General features: G+C 37.3%; 1 protein-coding gene across 3 annotated transcripts in view; it reads right to left on the reverse strand.

Moving 5' to 3' along the window:
- KMT2C (lysine methyltransferase 2C) overlaps nucleotides 1-24,642 on the reverse strand; it is a 267,212-nt gene that overhangs the window by 48,945 nt on the left and 193,625 nt on the right. Inside the window, exons 22-32 of one of the 3 annotated variants that reach the window (XM_036069051.2) lie at nucleotides 24,226-24,291; nucleotides 23,040-23,252; nucleotides 19,986-20,114; nucleotides 17,742-17,861; nucleotides 14,861-14,991; nucleotides 10,890-11,070; nucleotides 7,422-7,526; nucleotides 7,031-7,078; nucleotides 5,910-6,047; nucleotides 5,695-5,727; nucleotides 5,464-5,589 (exon numbers count right to left, since the gene is read on the reverse strand). In XM_036069051.2, the coding sequence (XP_035924944.2) occupies nucleotides 5,464-5,589; nucleotides 5,695-5,727; nucleotides 5,910-6,047; nucleotides 7,031-7,078; nucleotides 7,422-7,526; nucleotides 10,890-11,070; nucleotides 14,861-14,991; nucleotides 17,742-17,861; nucleotides 19,986-20,114; nucleotides 23,040-23,252; nucleotides 24,226-24,291 (1,290 nt within the window). Of the gene's footprint in view, nucleotides 1-5,439; nucleotides 5,590-5,694; nucleotides 5,728-5,867; nucleotides 6,048-7,030; nucleotides 7,079-7,421; nucleotides 7,527-10,889; nucleotides 11,071-14,860; nucleotides 14,992-17,741; nucleotides 17,862-19,985; nucleotides 20,115-23,039; nucleotides 23,253-24,225; nucleotides 24,292-24,642 lie in introns of all 3 variants that reach the window. The other 2 variants (XM_078059759.1, XM_078059760.1) reach the window with 2 other exon arrangements.

Here is a 24,642-nt window from a genome sequence, read left to right on the forward strand (position 1 = left end):
TTAAAAGTAGGATTTTTATTCCAATATTTAACTAAAATATTGCATAAAGAGTAATTTTTGGTTATGATATTTTGCAATATGGTCTCTGTACTTCCCTCCACTTCATCATGGTAATACTGCAGGTAGCATGTGCTTTGGAGTCTGATAGCCTCGGGCTTGAAGCTTAATTTTTGCTACCTGTTAACAGAGAGTCGATTACTATTTTTTTTTTTGAAGATTTTATTTATTTATTTGACAGAGAGAGAGAGAGAGAGAGCGAGAGAGGGAACACAAGCAGGAAGAGTGGGAGAGGGAGAAGCAGACTTCCTGCCGAGCAGGGAGCCCGATGCGGGGCTCGATCCCGGAACCCTAGGATCATGACCTGAGCCAAAGGCAGACGCTTAACGACTGAGCCCCCCAGGCGCCCGTCAATTACTATTTCTATAACATGAAGGTACTCCGTAATGTTACTGACACAGTGTGCATGGAGTTCTCAGCATAGTGCCTGGCATGCAGTGAGCTATTCAATACATATTAGCTCCACAAAAAGAATGATTCTCACAGCAAATGCTAGTACATTTTATCAAATATTCTTTCTCTTCTTCATTCAAAATTTACAAACAGATGGTTCTTTACATTTTACTCTTGTTGCTATTAATACAAAAAACTATCCATGATTCTTAAATTGGTACATGGTCTAAAATTGTTTGGAACAAGCAATATTTCATCTACCATATCAAATAGATGATTATTGTTAAAAATACATACATTCTGTTTTGGGCCTAGTTTTCATTACTGTGCTTACAGTTTCAGCATCCCCCCCCCCTTTTTAACTCTCATTCCAGCTTATTCACAAGCTTCAAATCCCTGATCATCGTCTTTCTAAACAGCCATTAGTCAAACCAAACAAGACCACCTTGTGCTTCCCCTAACTCTCCTCAAGCTTATTAACTCCAACCTTGATTATTAAGATCTTCTACTGGTCTGAACTATTGAGGAATAGCCAACTGTCCTTATCTGCACAGTGTTCTGCACCTTCAAAAACCTCCTCCCAATTTAGAGACCTACTCTGAAGTAATAAATGCATGGCCTCTGTTGCAACACCCAGAACAACACTAGGAGACCACATCCACATCACCAATCAATGATACAAATGGAAATACAGTTACAGAGGTGGCTAATACTGGCCCAACATGGTGTAATGACAGAGAACTCTTAACAATGACTCTGCCATGCCATTAGAAAAAAGAATAACCAGCAGCAGCGTCTCACCCACATGTTTTGTACTGCATGCTGTCCTATCACCTAAACCAGATCCTCTAACTGGAACAACTCTGAGTATAGACAGCTCCAGTTCCTATGTGAGGATACTGGGGCTGACTACCAGGAGGTCTGCTTTCAGGATTTTGTCTCAAGGACTTCTAAGAGCTATCTGACTTCCAAATTAGGGCTTATTCTACTAAATGGCAGAGCTGGGCCCACTGGATCAGAATACTACAGTGACAAGTGTCTCAGGACATCTATGTTCACTTCAAGGATGAGATTAGGAAGCAACATTTCTGCTTTTCTTCCAAGTAGAATGTTACCTCTATTTTCAATTTCAATGGAAAGTAGGTTCCATTAAGGAATATGAGGTTTGATTGAAAAATGTCAAATGTCCTTCATGTAATTAAGATAAACAAAAGCTTCTTTATTGGTAATGACAATGTGATCCACATCAGCACTATGTTAACCACAACATGACCATATCAAAACCGTTCATAATAATAGCTTATTAAGCACTTCACTATATGCCAGGCACTGTTCTGAAAGCTTTATATGTATTAACTCTTTGATCCTCACAACCACCTGGGAAATGGGTTATTACATGTAGCTCCTTTGAAGCAAAGACCCAGAGGTTAAATCACTTGTGCAAGGACACAGAAGTAAATGCAAAGCATTTTTCCTTTATTACTATTTTAATTAAGAAGTGGTGTCTCTCTCTCTCTCTCTCGTCTACCATACAACTCAACCTGATGTTACCAGCTTATAAAAGTAATCTTTCTCAAGGCATGAATCATAATAATGACAGAAAAGTTACTTCACTTAACCTTCAGCTAAAGTGATTTCAAGTTACTCTATCTCAATCTTGAAATTTCCCTTCTCCACTTTCTGACCTTCTGTATTACTGCTGACATTACATTCTGGCATCCTTCCTTAACCACTCTTACTGAAGTTACTCTATGGAAGATTTCCAACAATTTTACTGTCCAATGAAACATCTTTCAAGCACTCATCCTACCTGACTTTATAACCTATCTCTAACAATCCTCATCTCTAAGATCCTATGCCTCTCATGCAGTCTCCATCACTGTTTTTTCACTTTCACCTAACCCTTAAAAAGGAAAAAGAAAAGGAACATATAATTGCATTATCTAAGATAAACCAGTGAGTTAAGCATATAACTCATCACATTTAATTAAAGAGTTCTTCAAGATTCTATACTCTACAGCAGTGTGCTCTCTTAAGAAATCTCACCCTTCCCACAACTCCGACTAGTGCCACCCCACACACAATTTATAAATTTTCACCTATATATAGCCTTGAACAACTGCAAGTAAGTCTGCCTGTAAGTCAGAACAATGTATATGTCCCATTTCTAACAAACTAACGATGGTCTAAAACTAAATGTTACACTTCCACTGCCCTCTAATACACACACACACACACACACACACACACACTCCTCTCTGTTCCGTGTTTCTAGTTTATAGCCTGATTACCTGTAGGCAAGCCTGGCTCACATACAGTCTAATTCACTTTGTGTCCCACCTTTCCCTGTATCTTACAGCCATTCAGTAGCAGAGTCCTACATATTCTAACATCACTGTCTCTCATATCCATTGCTTCTTTCACTTAGCACTGCAGATATATTTACATGCATGGAACCCGAACTTTCACTTAGTCCCAACCACAATAAACTCATTAGTACAACACTTGCTGTCTCAAATTCATTTCCAATACTGACAGCAGTGCGACCTTGCCAAAATGTGTGACCCATCAGGTCATTTCACTGGTGGGAGATCTTGGATGGCTCTAAGCAAAAAATCTGCAGAAGAAAAGGCCAACTGCCACTGTCTATTTTCACAGCCATTTACATACAATCTCGACCCAATGTGCATTTTCTACTTTTGCTCCTTAAACACTACCCACTTACTCTTCTCCTTTGCTCTGGAAAATGTTCAAGTTGCCATTATTGAATATCTATGTGCCACTGTGTATGTGGCCTGATCACGCTTTGTTCTTAAGAAAGAATTATTATTCTTTGAAACATGACTTGAAATCTTAATGACTCTTAAGGTTCTACTTGAATCATGGTCAACTATGATATAAATTAGCTATATACCTGAAAGTCTACAATACTAGGATTATAAACTCCTTTGGGTCGGCAGTCTCACTCATCTTTGTATTACACATAAGCATCTAACAAGACAAAGGCATCCCTTCAAAACCTTTCAAAGATGAGCCTACACTGTGAAAGGATTTAAATGATGATAGTAAGATCGTTTATTAAAAAACGTATCTTGGGGGTGCCTGGGTGGCTCAGTTGGTTGAGCGACTGCCTTCGGCTCAGGTCATGATCCTGGAGTCCCTGGATCGAGTCCCGCATCGGGCTCCCTGCTCAGCAGGGAGTCTGCTTCTCCCTCTGACCCTCCCCCCTCTCATGTGCTTGCTCTCTCTCATTCTCTCTCTCACATAAATAAATAAAAAATCTTTAAAAAAAAAACAACAAAAAAACGTATCTTGGGGCACCTGGGTGGTGTAATCGGTTGAGCCTCTGCCTCTTGATTTCGGCTTGGGTCCTGATCTCAGGGTTGTGAGATCAAGCCTTGCATCAGGCTCTGCACTGGGCATGGAGCCTGCTTAGGATTCTCTCTCTCTCCCTCTGCCCCTCCTCTCTCTCACTTGCTCTCTAAAATAAATAAATCTTTTTAAAAAATTGAATCTTTGGGGTGCCTGGGTGGCTCAGTCGGTTAAGCATCCGATTCTTGATTTCAGCTCAGGTCATGATCTCAGGGTCATGAGATTGAGCCCCACATCGGGCTATGCTCTGGGTGTACAGGCTGCTTAAGATTCTCTCTCTGTCCCCCTTTCCCTCTGCTCCTACCCTAACGCCCTGCCCGTGCATGCTCTCTCTCTCTCTCAAAAAAAAAAAAAAAAAAAAAAAAAGCATCTTTAACTGATTTGATTTCTAAAATATATACTTTCCATTCAGAAAACATGAATATAGGGGTTTTTTGTTAATATGTTGAGAAGAGAAATACTGAAGTGTTGCATTCTTAATCATTAAGAAAACATATGGGAACAATTAAGACAAGAAGCACTTATGATGAGTCTGTTTTATCCAAATGTAAATCACATGTTTAGTCTAGCAAAAATCAAGGTAAATTTATGTTTAGAGGCTAAACTGGCAGAAATGAAAATATTTTAATTATGTGCATTATGACATTTTTCATGTATACATAAAATTGGTAGTAAAGATAACATTAAATTATTTGCATATTTCAGCGCTTATACAAAAACAGTGTAAGGGTTTATAAAAGTATCATTAAATTACTTAATTCAGTATATCATCATGAAGCAGTGACAACAGGATATAGAGACATGACCCTATGCTCGAATCGCCAAAGACCCACACCACCCCACAGGACTCCAACCACCCCCACGGGGGATTCCCACCCCTGTGGCGCTCTCCTCACCTACCTCCACAAATTTTAAGTCTAGGTTGTCCAATTTCAGCTCTCCAGAAACACAGAGAAATTAAAGCCTTAAACTTATCTGGCAACTAGTTACAAGTAGGTAGAAGAAAACTGATCAAAGAAGGCAGAATTCCACAAAATTAGAGATTTGAAGTTGACAGTGGAGAAAGGTGGCAGATTTACTCTGAAAGGATGTGCTGGGCACACACTCCATGGCAGAGTAGACAGTGATGGGAAGGACATGACCCTAGCCTTCAAGGACCTCACAGTCTGAAGGAAAAACTGTAACTACCCAAACAGGCATCATATCTGTGCTCCCTGCCGCAGTGGAAACACGGGGCTGGGTGTGCAGGTGGTGATCTACTGATTCAGGAAAGGGAAGGGAAGCCGAGACCAGGCAGTCAGGTGTATGTGTGTGTGTGTGTGGGGGGGGGGGGGGTCATTCTCCAAACATGTGTGCAGGAAGGGCTGAGTGAAGGGGAGCCAGACTGGTGAAGGGAAGCAGGGAGGCACTGTTCTCCCCACTGCCAGTAAAGAGAGCGAAAGAACTCTGGTGCCAAAGGATCACAGAGGGCTGGGGAAGTTCACAGAGATAGGTGGATGAGATAAATTCAGATGAAGTATTGTTCCACTGCCATAAAAGAGGGTTTTCTCCTATCAGTTTGTATACATTGTTTCTAAGGGACAAGGCTGATTTGCTTTAGCGCGTGAGTGTACTTACAAAACTTTTCTAGAGGTGACATACCCTGACTGTGTATGGGCACCAGCTGAGGCGCTGGGGGTGGGGGAGGCTGTGGTAACGCAGCCGGCTGGGTGGTCGCAGGACTAAGCACAGCAGTAAACAAGTCTTCGACATCCTTCCCTCCAAGCTCTGTGAGACAGAATTACAGTGACAGTAAGATTACAATAAAAGACTATCAGAGCCAAAGTAGATAGAATGCCATTTTCATAAACTCGAAATACAGAACACAAATACCTGGAATTTTATATAACTTTCCAAGAATTGCTCCTAGGATAAAATAGAGAAACACAAATATTAACAACTACCATTTCAACGTACTGACACAAAATAGCATTTGACACAGAAATGATCAGAAGAGAAGTTAAATTATAAAGAAGCATGCAGAAATCTTTGAAAATCATATTTACTCATGTCTTTTAGAAAGCCTAGATGTAGGGCAAATATTTTACCATCTGTGACCATTTTGTCTAGCTCAGGACTGAGGATTCCATCTAGCTGCTCTTCACTTAATGGTCGTGAACTCGGATTGACACTTGGCTGAGGCAAAGAGGACGGATCATCAGCGACAGGACCAATATCTATTCCAGCTAGAGGAGCAAAGTAAACAGATTACAAGTGAATTCTGAATATTCATGTAAAATGCACAGCACTATTTACTTTCATTAATACACAACAATATGATTAAAATAGAGCAATGAAAAGTTTGTAATTATAAATTAATCATGGTTCTTATATCAATTTGAATAGTCAATCAGTAAAAATCAGGCACAATGTATTTGTAAACTTAGGTGCCACTTAAAGTTATATTTTAATCGAAGTAAATACATTTCCTGAGGAATAGAAGAACACACCTGGTTCTAAACTTCCACAAAAATAAGCACATCATTAATATAGTAATCTATAAGAAGATTCAATATACAGTATTTAAGGTGTAAGTGATTGCTTTAGCTTGGAAAACAGTGGTTTCCAATGTACAGTTCAACTATCACCTATGGTGTGTGACAAAGGAGGGAGAGACTTTCACATAAATTAATGAAATGCTGTAAAATTCTCAATGTTTAGTAAACATTATCCTTTTGTGAATAATTTCAACTACAGATCATATTTTGGAAATACTCTGTAGTCACAAAACAAGATACAGATTATGTTTATAATGTAACATGGTTTATTTCATACAAATTGGTTTTCAGGCAAAAATCACATTTAACAGTGGTCTATCATCTACTTTATCATGCTCTCTCAATATTACTACTACTAAAAACTAAAATTTAGTCTGCCCTTATATGATCTTGTATTAGGAACTAACTCTATAACATGTGGGTAATATTATAAATTACATATTAAGAAGAATAAAATCATTCACTTAAAAAAAAAAACTACTGATAAAGTCATCCAAAGCACAGCACAGCTGTACCATGCTTTAGCTGCACGCACAAAGGGAAAAGCAAGTATGGATTAGTGACAAATTAGCGCTATAACAATATGCATGCACCTACAGGTTGTTTCAGCTGAAATCACTATAAAAAAAGACTACTTCTAGTCAGCCGTCATCCATTGCTCAGTTTCTTACCAAATGGAAAAGGTGAGCTCTCAACCTGGAAAGTGCATAAATCAAGACCTACAAGACCCAAACCAAATAAAATGGATGATTACCACAGGGGTGGGAAGTGAGGAGCAATGCAAACAAAAGAAGAAACAAGATACAGCAAGACTGTAGGGCAACAAGCCTTAAGTTTGATGCAATTAGAAAGACAACAGAAATTAACTTGCTATTTCCTCTCCTAAAGCAGAAAAGCTGAGGTAGATCAAATAAAATGATGAGTTCTTTGACAAAGCCAAAACAAACTTTCTTTCGGTTTCAGAGAAAAGACTAAACTTGTTCCATACACACACACACACACACACACACACACCTCATCGTTATCATAAAACAGACACTAGACAAATATAGACATATATACCTGAATGATCAACTGATTTTGCAAGGTCATCTGAAATTATTCCAAGAATGTCATCATCTGTGTTTAAGACTTCAGAAATATCAGCTAAGGGGTCATCAGTCGTACCTAAGCATAGCAAGTATATTTTTAAAGTCTCAATATTGTCCTAGACATTAAGTTCTAAAACACACTCACTCATTCAACCATTCACTAAACATCTAGACTACCGGAGATGCTGAGTTAAGCGCTAGAATCATAAGATTATTACTTCTAAAGTAAGGAATTTTTCAAAGAAAACACACACCAATGTTTTGAATAACAAAACATTAAAAATTAAGACTATTTTTGTTTTGTGACTGTTCATTAACAATAAAATAAAATTTAAAATAAAGACCAATAAGAGAAATAAAGGCAATAAAAGTGAAATAGAATGCTATAAGAAAGCAAAAAAAAAATGCATTAAGAAAGTGGCATCTCTAAAAGTGACATCTAGAAAATAAAATACAGAAGATAAATATCAAAGTCAAATGCATTATTCAGAAATTCCTTGTAAAATATAAAGTAGGTACCATCTAGTTAGATGCCCAGTTCCAACTTTGATCTTAATACTGATTAATCATTCACTCAACTTATTCAAAAAATATTTCAGTACCCACAGAATTATGTCTATGGGTTATGTTAACAGGCTTTGTTCCAGCCACTGGGAATTCAGAATAACTACAACAACGTGCATGCCTACTTTGTTTACTTTCTCAGAGAGGTTAGCAAATAAATGACTGCAGTGTAAGTGCTAGAAAGGTAACAATAAGGACAAAGGATTAAGAATAAGAGGTGGAGATGATAAAGTATTAGATAAAGTCGTCAGGGAAGACCTTTTAAAGGACATGACCAAGGATAAATGTAAATGAAATAAGGGAGTAATATGCAAAAAGATGGAGAGAACACTCCAGGCAAAGGGAAAAGCAGATGGAAAGACGGGAGCAGTTAGGGTTTTGCCAAGTGTGGTCAGTGTGGTTGACTGCAGTAATGAAGGGAAGGAGTGCTGGAAATAAAAGGCAGCTAAGTGAGATTACATATGGTTTTATAAGTCGTGGTGAAGACTGAGCTTTATACTGAAATATGAAGCAGCATGGGAACTTGTTGGAAGGCTGATGGCTAGAAGGGATAGGAGTGATATTTGAAAGGGAAAGCGCTGGCTTCCAGGTGTAGAACAGACTGGGGGAGGTGGGCGTGGGGAGTGTTGGCAGCAGGGGAGGCCTGGAGATCAGTCCAGAAGCTGCTGCTGTCTGAGAGGGGGCGACAGCGAGCACTCTGGGGCAGGCGGGAGAGCGGAGGTAAGACATGGTTGACTTTGGGCTACATTTTGAAGACAGAGACAAATTTGTGGATGTATCCACTGTGAAGTGTGAGATAATAGGGAGTCAAGGAGGACTCCAAAGTTGACTTCTGGACTCATCAGTAAGACAACAGGCTAGCTTTAATAATTATATTAGTCACTTAAGAAACATCTGCATTTTTTAATCTATGTCAACTGTGTTTTTACTTTAAAGGGGGGGAGACATAAAATACTCGTAAGATCCTAGATCAAATATCCCTATAAGACACGAATAGTCTTGTCCCATTAAACATATACTTCTCAAACAGAATCCATACATAAGAATACTATAATTTTTCAAACCAAAAACTAATGTAAATTAAGTGCCAAATATTTGTAAAGTTTTTAGAGAAATAAAATTACTTCAATAGTATATCTCTAGACACTTTAAGGGGAAAAAAAATCTGAATTCTTTCAGGCACTGTGTGTGTGTGTGTGTGTGTGTGTGTGTGTGTGTATTAAACCAATGGAATTCTACTACATAAATTACAACTAACATTTTTTCAAAAATGTTTTAAAAGTTCACCCCTACCTGAAGAAAGGGATTTTTCTATCTTACCAACAAATCATTAGAACTGATGTGATAGATTATACTGAATGAAATACAACAACAAGCTGCTACTTGAAAGTTTCCCTGTTAGAAAGGCCAGAGTAGTTCAGCTGCAGAGAATGTCCCATTTAGCCTGGGTATTGGAACAGGTGCTATTCTAGTCCTCCACATTCTGGCTTCACCACTGAACCATTCTCTGCAGCTTTTTGAGTTTATCAATGTTTTTCCTGCCACAATATGCCTTCTGTCCAACCTCAGTTCTCTTCCTTATAAAAACTCAAGTGCAAGTAAGTTCTAGTTAAGTTTTTAAATGGCTAGTCAAAATTTTCACAATAAGATATCCTTCACAGTAAGATACTGTTTGAAGGATCCACAAGTCTTTTGCTATATATTAACAATATATTGACATGGATAAGAGCAGGTAAGCACTTAAAGCAACAGAATTTAAGTAAAAGTAAAATCATCTGCTAAGATAAACAAAAAGCATGGCCTTTAGATCAGTGTTTTCCCCATTGCCAACAATAACAAAGACTAGACATCTTGCATGTGTATAAGAGCAGGTAAGACTGCTTCTAATTATTTTGAGAAGTTAAAATAAAAGCCTATATGTCAATCCAGGGTAATGTCAAGTAAATGGAGCTGTAATATATCAAAAGTCATCTTTCAGTAAAAAGTCACCTTAAGATTATTTTACAAATTGAGTTTATAAAATTCACTGAGTTAAAAAAAGTAATCAATGGTAAAAAGGAAGCTTGTCAGAAAAACATTAATTTATAACTGATAGTAGATAAAAATCTAGACGTGGGGAAGAAACTCTGTGATCACAACTCCTACATACTGAACTAGTTAAACTCCTAGAGCCTTGTTGACATTAATACCACTTTATAAATGTATTAAGTTCTCGTACCTTTCCCTGATTCTAAACAGTCCCCACATTCACTATACCTAGGGTAGTGGTTCTCAATCAGGGGCGGTTTTGCAGGGGACAATTGGCAATATCTGGAGATGCTCTTGATCATCATGACATGAGGAGAGAGATGCTGCCAAGTATCCCACAATGCACCACAGGGCCTCCCTCCAACAAAGGTGCATCTGGCCCAAACTGTAAGTAGTAGGAAACTGTGATCTAACACAATATATTTCACTGAATTAACACAGTCTGTCAGCGAGTTCCCAGCTATAGCATTCTTTTTTTCCCCCCTCTTTTGAATTTCTTTGGGTCATGTAATTAACAAAAATCTATCTCACTTAAGTCAAAGATTATTACATTTATTACTCACCGACTATGGCAAAATGAAACCTCCTTACATTATCCTTAGCATATTATAAACTGAACATTCTCCTCTGCAACCCTTAATTTTGGTGGCAGTTACATAGATAAATTCATTTGCCAAATCCTATAACCTGTCCACTCAAAATAGTTGCATTTACTGAATGCATATTATACTTCAAAGAGGTTGACGTTTAAAATGCATGAGGCCAAACTAAAGCATTTCAAAGGTTTAATTACAAGCAATACAAATGTCATATGATAAAGAACGTATCTGTAAATTATTCCACATACCGTGAGTTCCAGGTTTTGCTGGAGTTGAGGATGAACTAAGTAGTGGATCTAAGGAAGGATCCAAGAAAGTTGTGTTCATGTTTGTTTTATATGAAAGCTGAGCTGTATCTTCTGATAGATTATCTAAACTTAGCTTGTTTTGTCTACTTGTATCTAGAAGATCCTTTCCAAAGAAAGCTTCCTAGATAAAGATAAGCACATATGAAAATGATTTAGTTATAAAATTCTAAAATGCTAACAGGTAATTCTTCCATTTTTGACAAGAAGGCAGAAATAACACAAAAACATAAGAATGTTACAGTTTTTTATAAATAGCATTAAAGTCTTCATGAGTCAAAGAAAAAGTGTCTTGCTAATCATGGTATTCAAGAATACAGAAATTGAATACAGAACTATATGAACAATATAGAAATAACCTGTCAATTGCTTTATACAGATTTCCCCTTATTTTAAAAGATTTTTTTGTCGTTTTACTAGAGACAAATTATGCAAATAAAACCACATAATTATGTCAAATGCGTTTCTAGGAACTGCAATATAATAATCCAATAATTCCAGGAGATTAGGCAACAATTAAATTTAAAAACTGATAAATTTATAATACTATTGGCACTTTAATTCATATTATAAGAAAAACTAAGGCTTCACGAATATTATTAATATTTATAGATTACTTGCAGAGAATAGCACAAGGGTTTGATCTACAGCTTTAATATTTACATACTTCAGGTAGATTTAGTAACCTCCTATTGATTCACATAACCACATTAAAGACTTAACATGCTATAAATCTGAAAGAGGGTTTTTATAGTCATTTGAACCATACTATGTGTACAAAATTTACTACTATTAAAGGCTTTTGGCTTTTTATTCATTTACTCATATTAACATTTCTCTATTTCAATCTATTTCCTCTACCCTAGAGACCAGTGTTTCAAGCTGAGTTGCTTACAACTGGAGGATCTCTCCAAAACTTCTCAAGGATCAATAAGGAGGACAAAAGGAAGCCCTTGAGACCCCCCCACCCCCAACCCAACAACCAGAGCAGAAGTTCTAGTTTATTTTCTGTATGGTGGTTCTGTCTAGAAAAAGGATCCTTTGCGGAGGACAATTTTGCAGAAACTCAACATTTAATATACTCTTGCCAAAGACACATATACAGAAAAGGTTCACCTTATATATTTTTATAATACCAAGTGAAAGCAGCTTCAATGTCTGTCAAAAGGCATTATGACTAAACAAATTACTGATACCCAAACTATAAAACACATCCATTTTTTTAAAAGGATCTAGAGCTATGCTGTCAAAGAAAAGCTTTAAAATACAGTATTAAAAGAAAGCAAGTTGAGTGTCCAGCAAAACATCAAAAACAAACCGAGACTACTCTCACTATGCAAAAATAAATTATAAAACAAGTTCTGAAAAGATAAATACCAAACTGTGAACAATGCTAACTTCTGCAAAGGGATGGGGAAGGAGGTATGTGAAGTCCGACAGAGGTATGATATATTTGATTTGAAATTTTCACATTTTTTAAATGAACAAGCTGTTTCACTACAAAAAAGAAATTTGAAAATCAGCAAAGTTAGAGCACTGGGTAAAGTATGGTCTGCTTCTTAAGAGCGATGGTTTTATCATTAGGAAAGATACTGAATAGCAGAGCATCTTAGAACTTTAGAGATCATTTATTTCATGCCTTTGGTATAAGTCTGAGACCCTGATTAGCAAAACACTTTTTCTTTGACTCATGAAGACTTTAATGCTATTTATAAAAAACTGTAACATTCTTATTAATTTGATAGCTTTTTATTAACTTTATATAAAGGAATGGCTCCACATGGCTTCAGATTTGATAATGTGACTCCCAGAACAAACTGGGGATTTTAAATGTACTACCAGGGTTCCTAAGGTCACATAGCAGCACTAGGTCTTAGGAGACCACATAAATATTTCTATTGGGTAGATTATACAATTATTTATAGTTTATCCTGACACTGTTAAGATTAATAAAGAAAAACTGGAAAATGGCTACTGGGTTCCTGTGGGCTTTCATCACTATGTATTCCGTCAATCAGTGGGGGAAAATACAACGGCTACCACAAGATGCCCAAGAAACAGTAGCATTACAAAGGTTTCCTTCACGTCCCCCTGCCCAAAGAAAGGTTAGGTATTATTGATGTACACCAGAGGAAACAATCCAGCTCAACAGATTAAGATTATAGCGGTAATTAGGAAATCAGATCCATTACTTTTAAAACTCTTTTCCAAAGTATAAAACGGTCAGTTTTCATATATTCATAAACAGCTAAAAAAGGCTTCCTAAATACATATTGCACTTTACAGAAGGTTCAATAGGAGGAGGCGGAGGTGGAGAAGCATGTTAGATATTCCCAAGAAAGGATTATTAAAAGAGAGGGGGAGGGGATAGAGGAACCAAAAAGGATGCAATGAAAGATAATCTAAACAAGGGGGGTTATCTCCTGACCAATAAAATGACTATTATATGTTAAAAAGGGGGTACAGTTAAGATGAGTAGGTATTTCAAGGGAATCCGGGGAAAATAAAACATTTATTAAAGAAAGACAACATGTATGGCACAAGTTAAGTGATTTACACACATAGTTCCTGTTCAATCTCTCAACATTTCGGGGGCACAGAGATGGTGAGCAGAATGAGATCACAACGCTAACTGGTAGCAGAGTGGTATTCAAACCCAAGACTCCAACCTTAAAGACTCAACTCTAAAATGGACACTGCCCTTAAGGTATTAGCTGTCTAATAAAAATTTACACTCATGTACATTACTACATAAAACTACACTTAAAAGTTTTATTAAACACAGATGACTTGTTACTCAAGTGAGCATTTGATTTTTATACTTCTAATTACCAAAAGAGAAAACTGAAGAAGCTGGATGTTAGCTAAATGGAAATGTATTTTTATTTATTTATTTTTAAAGATTTTATTTTTTTTTTTTTATTTATGTGGCAGAGAGAGAGAGAGAGAGAGACAGCAAGGGAGGGAACACAAGCAGGGGGAGTGGAGGAAGGAGAAGCAGGCTTCCCGCTGAGCGGGGAGGCCGATGCGGGGCTCGATCCCAGGACCCTGAGATCATGACCTGAGCCGAAGGCAGACGCTTAACGACTGAGCCACCCAGGCGCCCCAGAAATGTATTTTTAAACCAGTAAGAGCCAACTGGAAAAATTAGGGTAAAAAAAATAACTGCGATTCAAGCAATAAAGCAGTAACTCTGTAGGCCATTATACTGTAGGAGGAATAGCCCAGATGGACACTCCATAATGGTCCGCTCCAATCCCACTTCCACACCTGAAGAGAGAGGACTAGCCCGGTCCTATCTCTAATATCGGGCCTTCTCCAGTACAACATCACGGGGTTTGGAACTCTTCTGTGACTTCATGCTTACAGATGAGCTAGAAAGATTTCTATTTTCATGCAGCCTATACCTAGTAAACAATGTCTTCATGTTGAGGGATGTTTTTCTGATGTATATTTTAGAAAACAAAAACAATTCTACTTAAAGCTTTGGTCACTGGCCTCTAAAAGTGGTAAACAATTATTAAAGCTATAACTTGGCTGCTAAAAAGGAATCTTTATTCAGTGAATATAATTACCCTGACCTGTATTGGCAAAGGGAGCTGTCCATGGGACATGGGTTTGGGGAGCACACAGGTGCAAATGGTTTACAAGAATGAGCTTTCCCCAGTTCAAAATGTCCTTGTATGTCTTATGAAATATTTGGAAGTGAAAAACTGGGATTAAAAAAAAACTTTATGAAAAGTATCAAGGCACAAAAAAGGTAAATGTTAATTTTTGTGGGCCTCTGAAAGGTGAAAGCACGAATTAAAACAAATAAAACATTAACAAAAATAACAAAACCATTTTCAAAAACTCAATACATTACATTTCTTTTGTTAATCAACTACACAATACAATGTAAAGCAAAGCATTACTTGTAAATAGGCAGGGAAAGTTTCTTCAAGCTTATTTTTCCGTTTTCGGTATCTCTTCTTTATTTTTTCAGTGTTTTCAGTAACAGAAACAGATTCATCAACTAGAGTATCTGGTAAGTGCTCACTCCAGCCTGAAAAAGTAATCACATTTATAAGTATGTGGTATTTAAAATTTTCAGACAAATCCACCCAAAGTAACTTTATAGCTTATCAACATATAATCAGATCCATATAAACAAACAAGGGGTTTTTCTTTTTTTCTCTCCGGTTTTATTGAGATATAACTGACATACAATACTGTGTAAATTTAACGTGTACAGCAGGACTTGACAAACAAGTTTTTCACAAAAAGATGTCAAAGCAAGTTTATTAGTAAGCTTTAATTATCATAAAAAATACACTGCATGTCTATCTAGTATCAATATCCATTTACTATTGTCTCTTAACGAGCATTTCCTTACTCGCAAAGCAGCAAATTGTTTTAACATCAACATTGTGTTAAAAATTAAAATAATGAAAATACACAATGCTCATGAGTCTGGGGGAAATGGCTACTCATATATATTACTAAAGGCAATTTAGCAGGAACAACCTTTTGGAGAGTTTCTCGGGCATAGCCAACAAAAGTCTTTTCAAAAATGTGTGTTCTTCAATTAAGCAATTCCAAGTTCAGGGATTTATTGCAAATTAGGTTTTTGTAATACATATATATTGTAAGCATATATTACTATCTACAAATATACTCATAAACATGCTATGAATACCCAATCTTAAAATCAATCAGAGAAATGGAAAGAAAACAAAATTTTGATCTATGAAATTAGCAAAGAAGTAAGTACACTATTTAAAGCAGATAGGTGAGCCATCAAACGACAGGCTCATATTCCCAAGGCAAATAGCACACCCCTTCTGAAAATCAATGCAGGCACTTTTGTTGCCAGAATATGTAAGTGGACTGACTCTTCTGAAAACTACAAATGGTGGATAAACATTCTTTAAACAATCTTTTTAAATGTAGAGTAATCTACCAGAAAATAAAGAATCCTCAAAGACCAAAAATTAAGTAAAACAGGAACCACAGAAAGAAATAAGCAAAGAACTAAGTAAAGCTCTCTGAAATTTTGCTAAAATCCAGTGACCTTGAGCTCCAATTTTCAGAGCGTCATGAGGAATGGGGACTAGAAGACAAAGTTTAAAGCCTCTCCCCTCAAGGCAGAGAGATTAACCAGAGGTGCCTCCTATAAAGGTGAGATCCTGAAGGATTCCATGCTCGGAGCTGGTTTAACAAGAAATACACCCTCCCAACCCCCACCTCCCCCATACATCATTCACCTCCCCCTCCCCCTCCCCACCACCAACAGCAAAGAAAACTGTTTGTCATCTTGTCATGGAATTTGGAGCTGGGTAGAAAGGCAAAAAGTGAAAATCTCCCCTGAGAGCTCATAAACTCAGTATAGCCCTAATGTGTAAGAAACCTGAATTTATAACACAGGTGGACCAAAAAACTTCAAGGCAAGAATTTAAGCTAAATCCTTTAAGCTAAAGAAGTCCTGGGGTAGTAGCTCCTCATGTTCCTGGCGTTAACAGATGCAGATATTCTCTGAAAGAAGCCACCTTCAATTCAGTCCTCAAAAAAGTTCAGAGAATGTTCTACAGAATATGAGCTCATGGTTTAAAAAAAAAAAAAATTTAATATATTATGTGTGTGTATGTATGTATCTCAGACAATAAATACAATGAAATGAGTCACTAGGAGAAGGGGCCAGGAGAGACACACAGGAGAATCACACGTGCAAAGGTGTTAATACTTCATACTGTGCATCACTTAGACACACAGAAGTAACAGAGCGCTGAGACGAGGGGGAGTGAGCTGTAAGGAGAAACTAGAAAGTGTTAAAATACTAAAAAGGCAACTCAGAAAAGGAAACAATGCATAATACAATAAACACTCAACAGATGACTCCGGATGCTGCCGATGAAGGATAAAATACTGACCCAACAGAACTAAAATTAGAGGACAGAATAGAGAAAGATGGAAAACACAAAACCAGTCTCATTGAACATGTCATTTCTTTGGGCTTCTTACAGCCATAATAAATCATATTAGAAATTCCTTTAAAACCATCTGGTGCTTCCTTTCAAAAACACAATTTGTAATTTTCATTAATTCACAGGTCAAAACCCCACCCCATAATAATGGAAGAACTCTAATCAGAGCACATCCTGAAAACATCTCTTTCCTTCACATCCTACAGAAAGCGTTTAAAATATGTAAAGCATACAGATTGTGACCATACCCACACAATGTGTTCATTAGAACCAATTCTCAAGCTATGACTTAAGCAATGATTTAGCTTTCTTTGAAGATCTATGTGAAGATGACAGAATATTAACTGGAAGACATATTTCTAAAATATTATACAATTTTGTTAAAAATTGTTGGAGTAGCCTGTGACTTTCAACAAAATAGTCTAAAGTCTCCAATTTTATACCAAGGAGCTAAGACAGGCAAAGAAACGCCTTTTGTGAGATGAATGGGAAGCACCTAGTATAACTAAGTGATCCAGTCCCTACACTGTTTGTATTTAACTTAAGAAAAACAGAAAGTTGTTTAAAAAAAATCTCAGAGGAATATACTTTACTGGACTTAAACCTTTTCCTTCTCAAACCTAATTTCTGTATTATAGGTATGAACTCTACAGGCACTCACATCCTTTGATCAATAAGAAGCAATAAGGTTGTGACTGCAGCATTATTTAATCAGAGCACATCCTGAAAACATCTCTTTCCTTCACATCCTACAGAAAGCGTTTCAATTCTTTTTCTTTTCAATAGGGATAGCAAGAAAAGGGGGTTAAATCCAACAAAATCAGTACCATACCATCATCTCTGTTAGGTAACTGCTCAGAAATAGAGCCTGAGGAATCTTTTCTGATGACAGATCTTTTTGTTTTTCCTTGCCCAGTTCGACTTCTTTGCCGTACCATAAATCCACCAATACCTATCCAAAAAAGAAATTGGGTAACTTTGTAAATAATTGATTTCTCCTTGTATTTTCTTTTTTTTAAAACTTTTTTTTTTTTTTTTTTTTAAGATTTTATTTATTTATTTGACAGGGAGAGACACAGCGAGAGAGGAAACACAAGCAGGGGGAGCACGAGAGAGAGAAGTAGGCTTCCTGCGGAGCAGGGAGCCTGATGCGGGGCTCGATCCCAGGACCCTGGGACCATGACCTGAGCCGAAGGCAGACGCTTAACGACTGAGCCACCCAGGCGCCCTCTCCTTGTATTTTCAAAGTAGGGTGAAATTGCTTGGAGGCATTTCCCAAATTCAATATGGGCTAATTTAAATCAATAGGGTTTGGAAATAAGCAAATTAAAAGACGTCAAAGCTACTGACTGTTACCTTATCACGAACCAAACAGGTATAAAAATACATTATTATAGTAGAGAAAGAACGCATGCATTTCCTCTTCTCAGTGTCAAAGTAAATAGTACAGTAAATTGTACTTGTTTAACAAATATTAAGTAACTCATATTATCATTCAAATTACTTGTACATTAGCTGTGGGAGAATAGATATACAAGATATAAATGAAACTAAATGATCCAAACAAAATCATTATGACGTCAGGGGTAACATGTCTAGTTAAGGCTCTTGGACATGAGACACAAACAGCTCTGTAGTCAAAAGCACAGAATCTGGTTCTAGTTACTTCTAGTTACTACCTGACTCTGGGAAGTTCTAGTTACTACCTGACTCTGGGCAAGTTATCTAACTTTTTAGTGCTTCAGTTCCCTCACTGTTTTAACAACAGGGATAGCGTCTAGCACCTCACCTCCTCATACATATACTTAGTCAAACACTAACAGTTTTCATCGCAGGATACAGCCATCTAATACACTTTCTGACCTAATGGGTCCCTCAGTCACAAGGATGACTTCCAAAGGAGGTAGAAACAGAAAAAAAACACAATAAATATAAGCTCCTAGAAGGAGTTTGCAGTCTAAAAAAGTTTGTGTAGTTATAAGCCTCCTAATTAGGAAGAAATGAAATGATTTTCATACAGTGACTTGGACGAAGCTAATCTAGGTCCTTGTTACAGATACGGCCCGTCTTATGGAAGGTTACCTTTAGGGTCTTGCAGAATACAAACAACAGTGAGAAAGTTTTTCCATGCACATCAAAAGATATTTAGGACACTCTTATCAATAAAATATAAGCAGTCAGAAGGATAAAGACCAAACTGATTCCATCTAATGTCTCACTGACTGGTAAACAGACATTAATAAACTGCCTAAAGAAAGCCTACACATTCTGCATTGTGACCAGTTCAGTAATTTTTTCTAGTAAGGCAAATAAAATTTGACAAACAAGACAGCTTCTTCCTCTGCCTCTGAGGCAGTGAGGAAATAAGAGAGAATTTTATCAGTCATATATTAACTGAACTATACATTTTAGGAGGCACAAGAACCCTGTTTACCTAATTGTACATTTACTGGCTCCCGCACAAACACGGAAATAAGTTTCAAAAACAGAGAATATTAAGAACGAATGTTGAAAATTAAAAGAATTACAGAAGTACACATCAAGGGAAAAATAAATAAGTGGCTTTAAAAGTCCAAGTACAAATAATAGCCAATGTAGTAAAGCATTTAATACAATGGACAGCATTTGGGATAAGGCATTAAAATAATGATTTATTGTGAAGTATTCACATACTCAACCTAAGGAATTTCCACCTTAAAAGCATATTGAAATAGTTCAGTCTTTCAATTTCTACATTCAAGTTTTAGTTTAAAGAGTTAAGGAGCTACATTTCATCCTGAGTATTTAATTAAAATTGAAGCCCTCAATATTATATTTTTCTTCTTTTTTTTTTAAAGATTTTATTTATTTGAGAGAGAGAATGAGAGAGAGAGAGAGAGCACATGAAAGGGGGGAGGGTCAGAGGGAGAAGCAGACTCCCTGCTGAGCAGGGAGCCCGATGCGGGACTCGATCCTGGGACTCCAGGATCATGAAGGCAGTCGCCCAACCAACTGAGCCACCCAGGCGCCCAATATTATATTTTTCTTAAATTAACTAAGTTTTGAATATATTAAAATGTCTAGCTCAGGACTATACCTGGTCTGTACGGTTTCCTTTTTCTCTTTTTTACACCTTCTGTTCCTTCTACTCCCTTAGTTTCATCATCCACAGCTTCCCGTTCAGGACTAGATTCTGATTTCCCATCACAATCCAGAAGTTCTCCTTCTGGGAAAAAAAAAAAAAGTAAATGTACAGATAAAATCAGAAAAATCTATCAAATATAGAATTCCTGTGTAATAGGAAATGCAAGTCAAAGTGGCCACTGAGCCATTCTAACTGTGCATCCCAGTAGGTGGGGAAAGTATAGAAAAAGATGGAAAAGGCCCCAGATGGTTGTAGAACTCATGCTGCTTAATGCATTGTTCTCAGGAAATGAAAGATCAGCATCAGGGAAGGGGAAACACACACAGAATGCTCAAAAAGACAATTATAAATCAGTTTGCAGTTAACAAGTCATTCCCTTACCTTCAATTACATATTCAGGTTCAGGACCCTAAGGCTGTCTCTCTCTCTAGCCTAGAACCCTCTCCTGAAGTCCAACTATAGCTGTGATTATCACCTAGTTACCAAAACCTCTCTACCCAATATTGAGGACAGGGGAGAGAGTGACACTTTTCACTACTTACCCTTATTCTTTTTTAGTTTTACACCATGTGAATGTATTACTCGTCCACAAATCAAATTTAAGAATTTGAGAGAATTAGTGTTAACGTCACAGGCAGTAATAACCTACCTACCTGGCTGCTTCCTCTCTCCTCCCACTAAATACCATTCCTGGCTCCACTCTACCTACCCTCCCCCCTTGCCTGCTAGAGCCTGAAGGCAACCCTAGGCCCACACCTCCAGGTGTCCCCCTCACACTGGGAGGGTCCACGCTGAGGGAGCCACCTAGAGGGGGGAGGCACGGTGTTCCCACTCTTGAGACACACACAGTGTTTCTGTTTGCTTTAGATTTGGGATTTTTTTTTTTTTTTGTACTAACAAGGTTTCCAGATCCCAGATCATAGTAAGTGAGTTAGAAAAAAGCGTGCTTCTGTGGCACAAAGAATTTGTTTCTGATATGCTAAGGTGACTGTTTTTAACTTATTTTCCTGAAGAAACATTTATCAGAAGAGTCAACAGTTAGCAAAAGCAACAACAAAGGGGCATTGTTAGAATATTTCAGGAGCATCCCAAGTTCATTTGGCCTTTATAGACTCCTGTGGAATCCACTATGTATTTACATATAATATCATGTGTGACGTTACTTGTTATTTTTATGCGGATGTACCTTCAGACTGCCTCAATCTGGAAACTGCCCAGTTGAAGAAACATCCATCGAAATCGTGGTACAAAACAATAGTCAAAGGGAAATCCTTCTCAGGCCTTTTTGTTGTTGTTTTGCCAAGTTTTCAAAAGGTTCTATAATCTCATACTTTGGGAATCAATGTGTACTGTCAAGAAATGTTCCAAATTTTGTGAAATGCAGCATTTCCCAGATCTGGGTAAATATGGAATCATTTTTCAGACATCTACTGTCCATAGAAACTAGAATTCTTCACTGTGCTCTGGTTGAGGGTAATCTAATCAATTCCTCCCAGATATAGACTATTTCTTCACAAGCCACAAATCACCAAAACTTCAAAATCAAACTCCCTGTTTAACAGTATTTGAACATCAGTTATACATAAGCATCAGAAAGTTTTTCTCCCAACCACACAGACCCAAAAACACACCACTGTGAAGGAAATGTGAGGACTAACTGGTAAAAGACATCCACTCTCAGCCAGAACGACCTCTCACCTGCCTCCTCCAACAGCCCCCTATCTGATCCACGCGCCACAACTCCTGGGCTCAGTAGTCTAGGCACATTACAGCCGAGTGTGCCTTTTAAAAATGAGTAAGACTAAGCCACTATTCACTCAGAAACCTCCAATTACCTCCTAGTCCATCCACAGGAAATGTAAATTCCTTAAGCATGGCCTTATGGTTCTGTGCTACCTACTGAGTCATGCCTTCTCTCTCCTTATACCTCTGATCTCGGCATCTCTTGCTGTCACCTCTGTCCACTGCTGGACACACTGGTCTTCATGACGTCCCTCAAACATGCTAGCTAGGCACACTCCTGCCCACAGCCTGTGCACTTCTTGCTGTCTGGGATGCTCTTCCCTCAGATAATCCAACGGCTCGCTCACTCACCTCTTTCACGTCCGTGCTCACATACTGCTTCCAGCTCACCTGATGCCTCACACCACCATAAGCACTGCCAGCTCCTCTTACTCCAATGCTAGTTTTTCTACAGCACTTGCCAAACACACTATAATCAACTCATTTATTACATGTTTTTTTTAAGTAATCTTTTCTAACATTAAAAATAAGTTCCATGAGCAGAGAATTTCATCTGCTTTGTTCACTGACATTACTTCCAACATCCAGCACAGAGTAGGATTCAATACTGTTGAATAATGTGATGGAACAAAAGTATTTTTTACTTTGTTTCTGAGTCAACTGAAAAGGAACAACCAACCTAAAAGAAACACAAGTCACTGTGGTAATCTTCTTCAGAGATAAGCAAAATTATAACTCATTGAATTTAATACTACTAAAATTATTTTGTCATCTCAAGGATTCAGCTAGAAAATCCTTAATATCTACTGCGATCAAGAAAATAGCTATAAAAAGTTAAGTTTATGATGAACACCTATGAATATAACTTTGCACTTGAACATTAATAATGGTTTTTCCATGTAGGATTGCATGGATCAAGCTCTACTTCAACTGAGCCATGGCATTTGAGCTCACAGCATCTGAAGTTCATGCTGCCACCTAGCAACCTCGAGTCCAGCCCTCTGAACTTTCCTATCTGTGATCCTCAAAGATATGGTATTCCTGGAGATTTCTATAATGTAAATAAGCCTGTTCTAGAGAATATGTGAAGGAAGAGAATCTAAAAAGTCCAAGAAGACAACTCACTTAGAAAGGCCAAGGGTCATATCAAGGGTTACCTAAGTCAGTAGAATTTACCCTGAGATAAAACATATGTATTCTAAAAGCTATTTTATATGATTTAATTCTTGTGAACATATTGAATGGAAAATAAATCAGTATTACCTCGACTATCATCCATTTCTCCATCCCTTGAATGCTCTGATTGGATGTCTGGAGGGGTCTGAAGAACAGCCACGCTATTCTGATTTATAATCTTCAACTTCAACTTTGGTTTTGACCGTTTTCTTCGTGGAACTGTAACTGTGAGGCTCTGTAACTGAGTCATCCCTGATTCAGTCAAACACACACCATCCTGGGTGTACGTCTTGGGTGGATCTAAAATTACAATATCCCAAGGATACACATTAAAACTCTCACCTTAATTTGAATTGATAAGTTGACTGGTGTTCCAAAATACCATGTGAAGGGAATGTGACTATAAAGCAATTGTGAAATGCACAAATAATTAACAGTACTCAACTGAAACTAAGAAAACTGGTCGAACTTCCTTGGATTATAAGCAGAAAGGTTACAAAGGTCTACCTGGCATTTTTTTCTCCCCTATCAAATTAAGGATTTAGAAAGAGAGCACTGAAGCTAAAAGCAATGCTTCAGCTACTCGACTATGAGCCTTTTCCCAGAGTATCTTCTCAGACTAAAAGGTGAGGATCAATTTATATAAGAGAAACAAGAATACTACTGAGGCCCATTTGGAGAGCCAAGTATCAATATAATCAGTGACGGGGAGAGGTGATGAATAAACAGAAATCCTGCAAATTTTTAAATGTACAAAATTGCTATCCACTAGGACAATTTCTGTACTATCTAAATGTTTTTTATCCAATGATATCAAATAGAATTAGACAAAAGAACGGTAATTTAATAAAAGTATCCTATTAATCACCACTCTAGCTGATCCATTACAGAAAAAAAGTTAATTCTTTAAAAAATAAAAATAAAAAAGGAAAATCATTGTTTGCTAACCCAGCCTTATTTTCTGCTAAGTGATTACTAAGCACAGTAATATATCAATAAAACCAAAGCAAGTATGGAGTCAACAATTACTTTGAGTGGTTACTTCACTGCTATTTTGCTGAGATTGATAGGAACAGTGTCACACGAAAGCTGGATAAGACGAACATTATACGTGTCAATCACGGATATGATTTACAACATTAGGGAACTCGGGCTGAACACTCATATGACAAAGGCGGGTTTCGTGGAACATGTGACAGGTCAGGTGTATAAATAATTCCTCATTTACATGCTCTCTGTAAAGGACAGTCAAGTAAAGTGCTTCAGGTTTTACCTAGCTCTTTCACTTTTGTGACAATCTGTGCTACAAGGGAAGATTCACAGCAGTCTGAGGAAGGCACTGAAATAGAAAAAAAAAAAAAAAGAAATTGTGTAATTTTTTCAGAAAAGGAATATTTAAGGATTTACATATAATTAAATTTTCTATTTCTGTACCCATTTTATGAAAGTAAATACTTAAACACTAAATAGAGTTAAAGGCTGTCTTTAAAAACACCGAGAAGTAGTGGAAGAAACACACATCATGGAGGCAGAAATGGCCAAGATAAGAACAGCACACTGGATTTCTACACATTCTAGTAACTACAAGATGATGAGTCATGAAGGGAAAATTACACTGTGTATCTATAATACATGCTTAATTTATTTCCTTTATGTAAGCCAACAGTTTTAACATATTAAGTTGGGATAA

The sequence above is a fragment of the Halichoerus grypus genome, chromosome 12, assembly GCF_964656455.1.
Source record: "Halichoerus grypus chromosome 12, mHalGry1.hap1.1, whole genome shotgun sequence".
Taxonomy (NCBI): Eukaryota; Metazoa; Chordata; class Mammalia; order Carnivora; family Phocidae; genus Halichoerus; species Halichoerus grypus.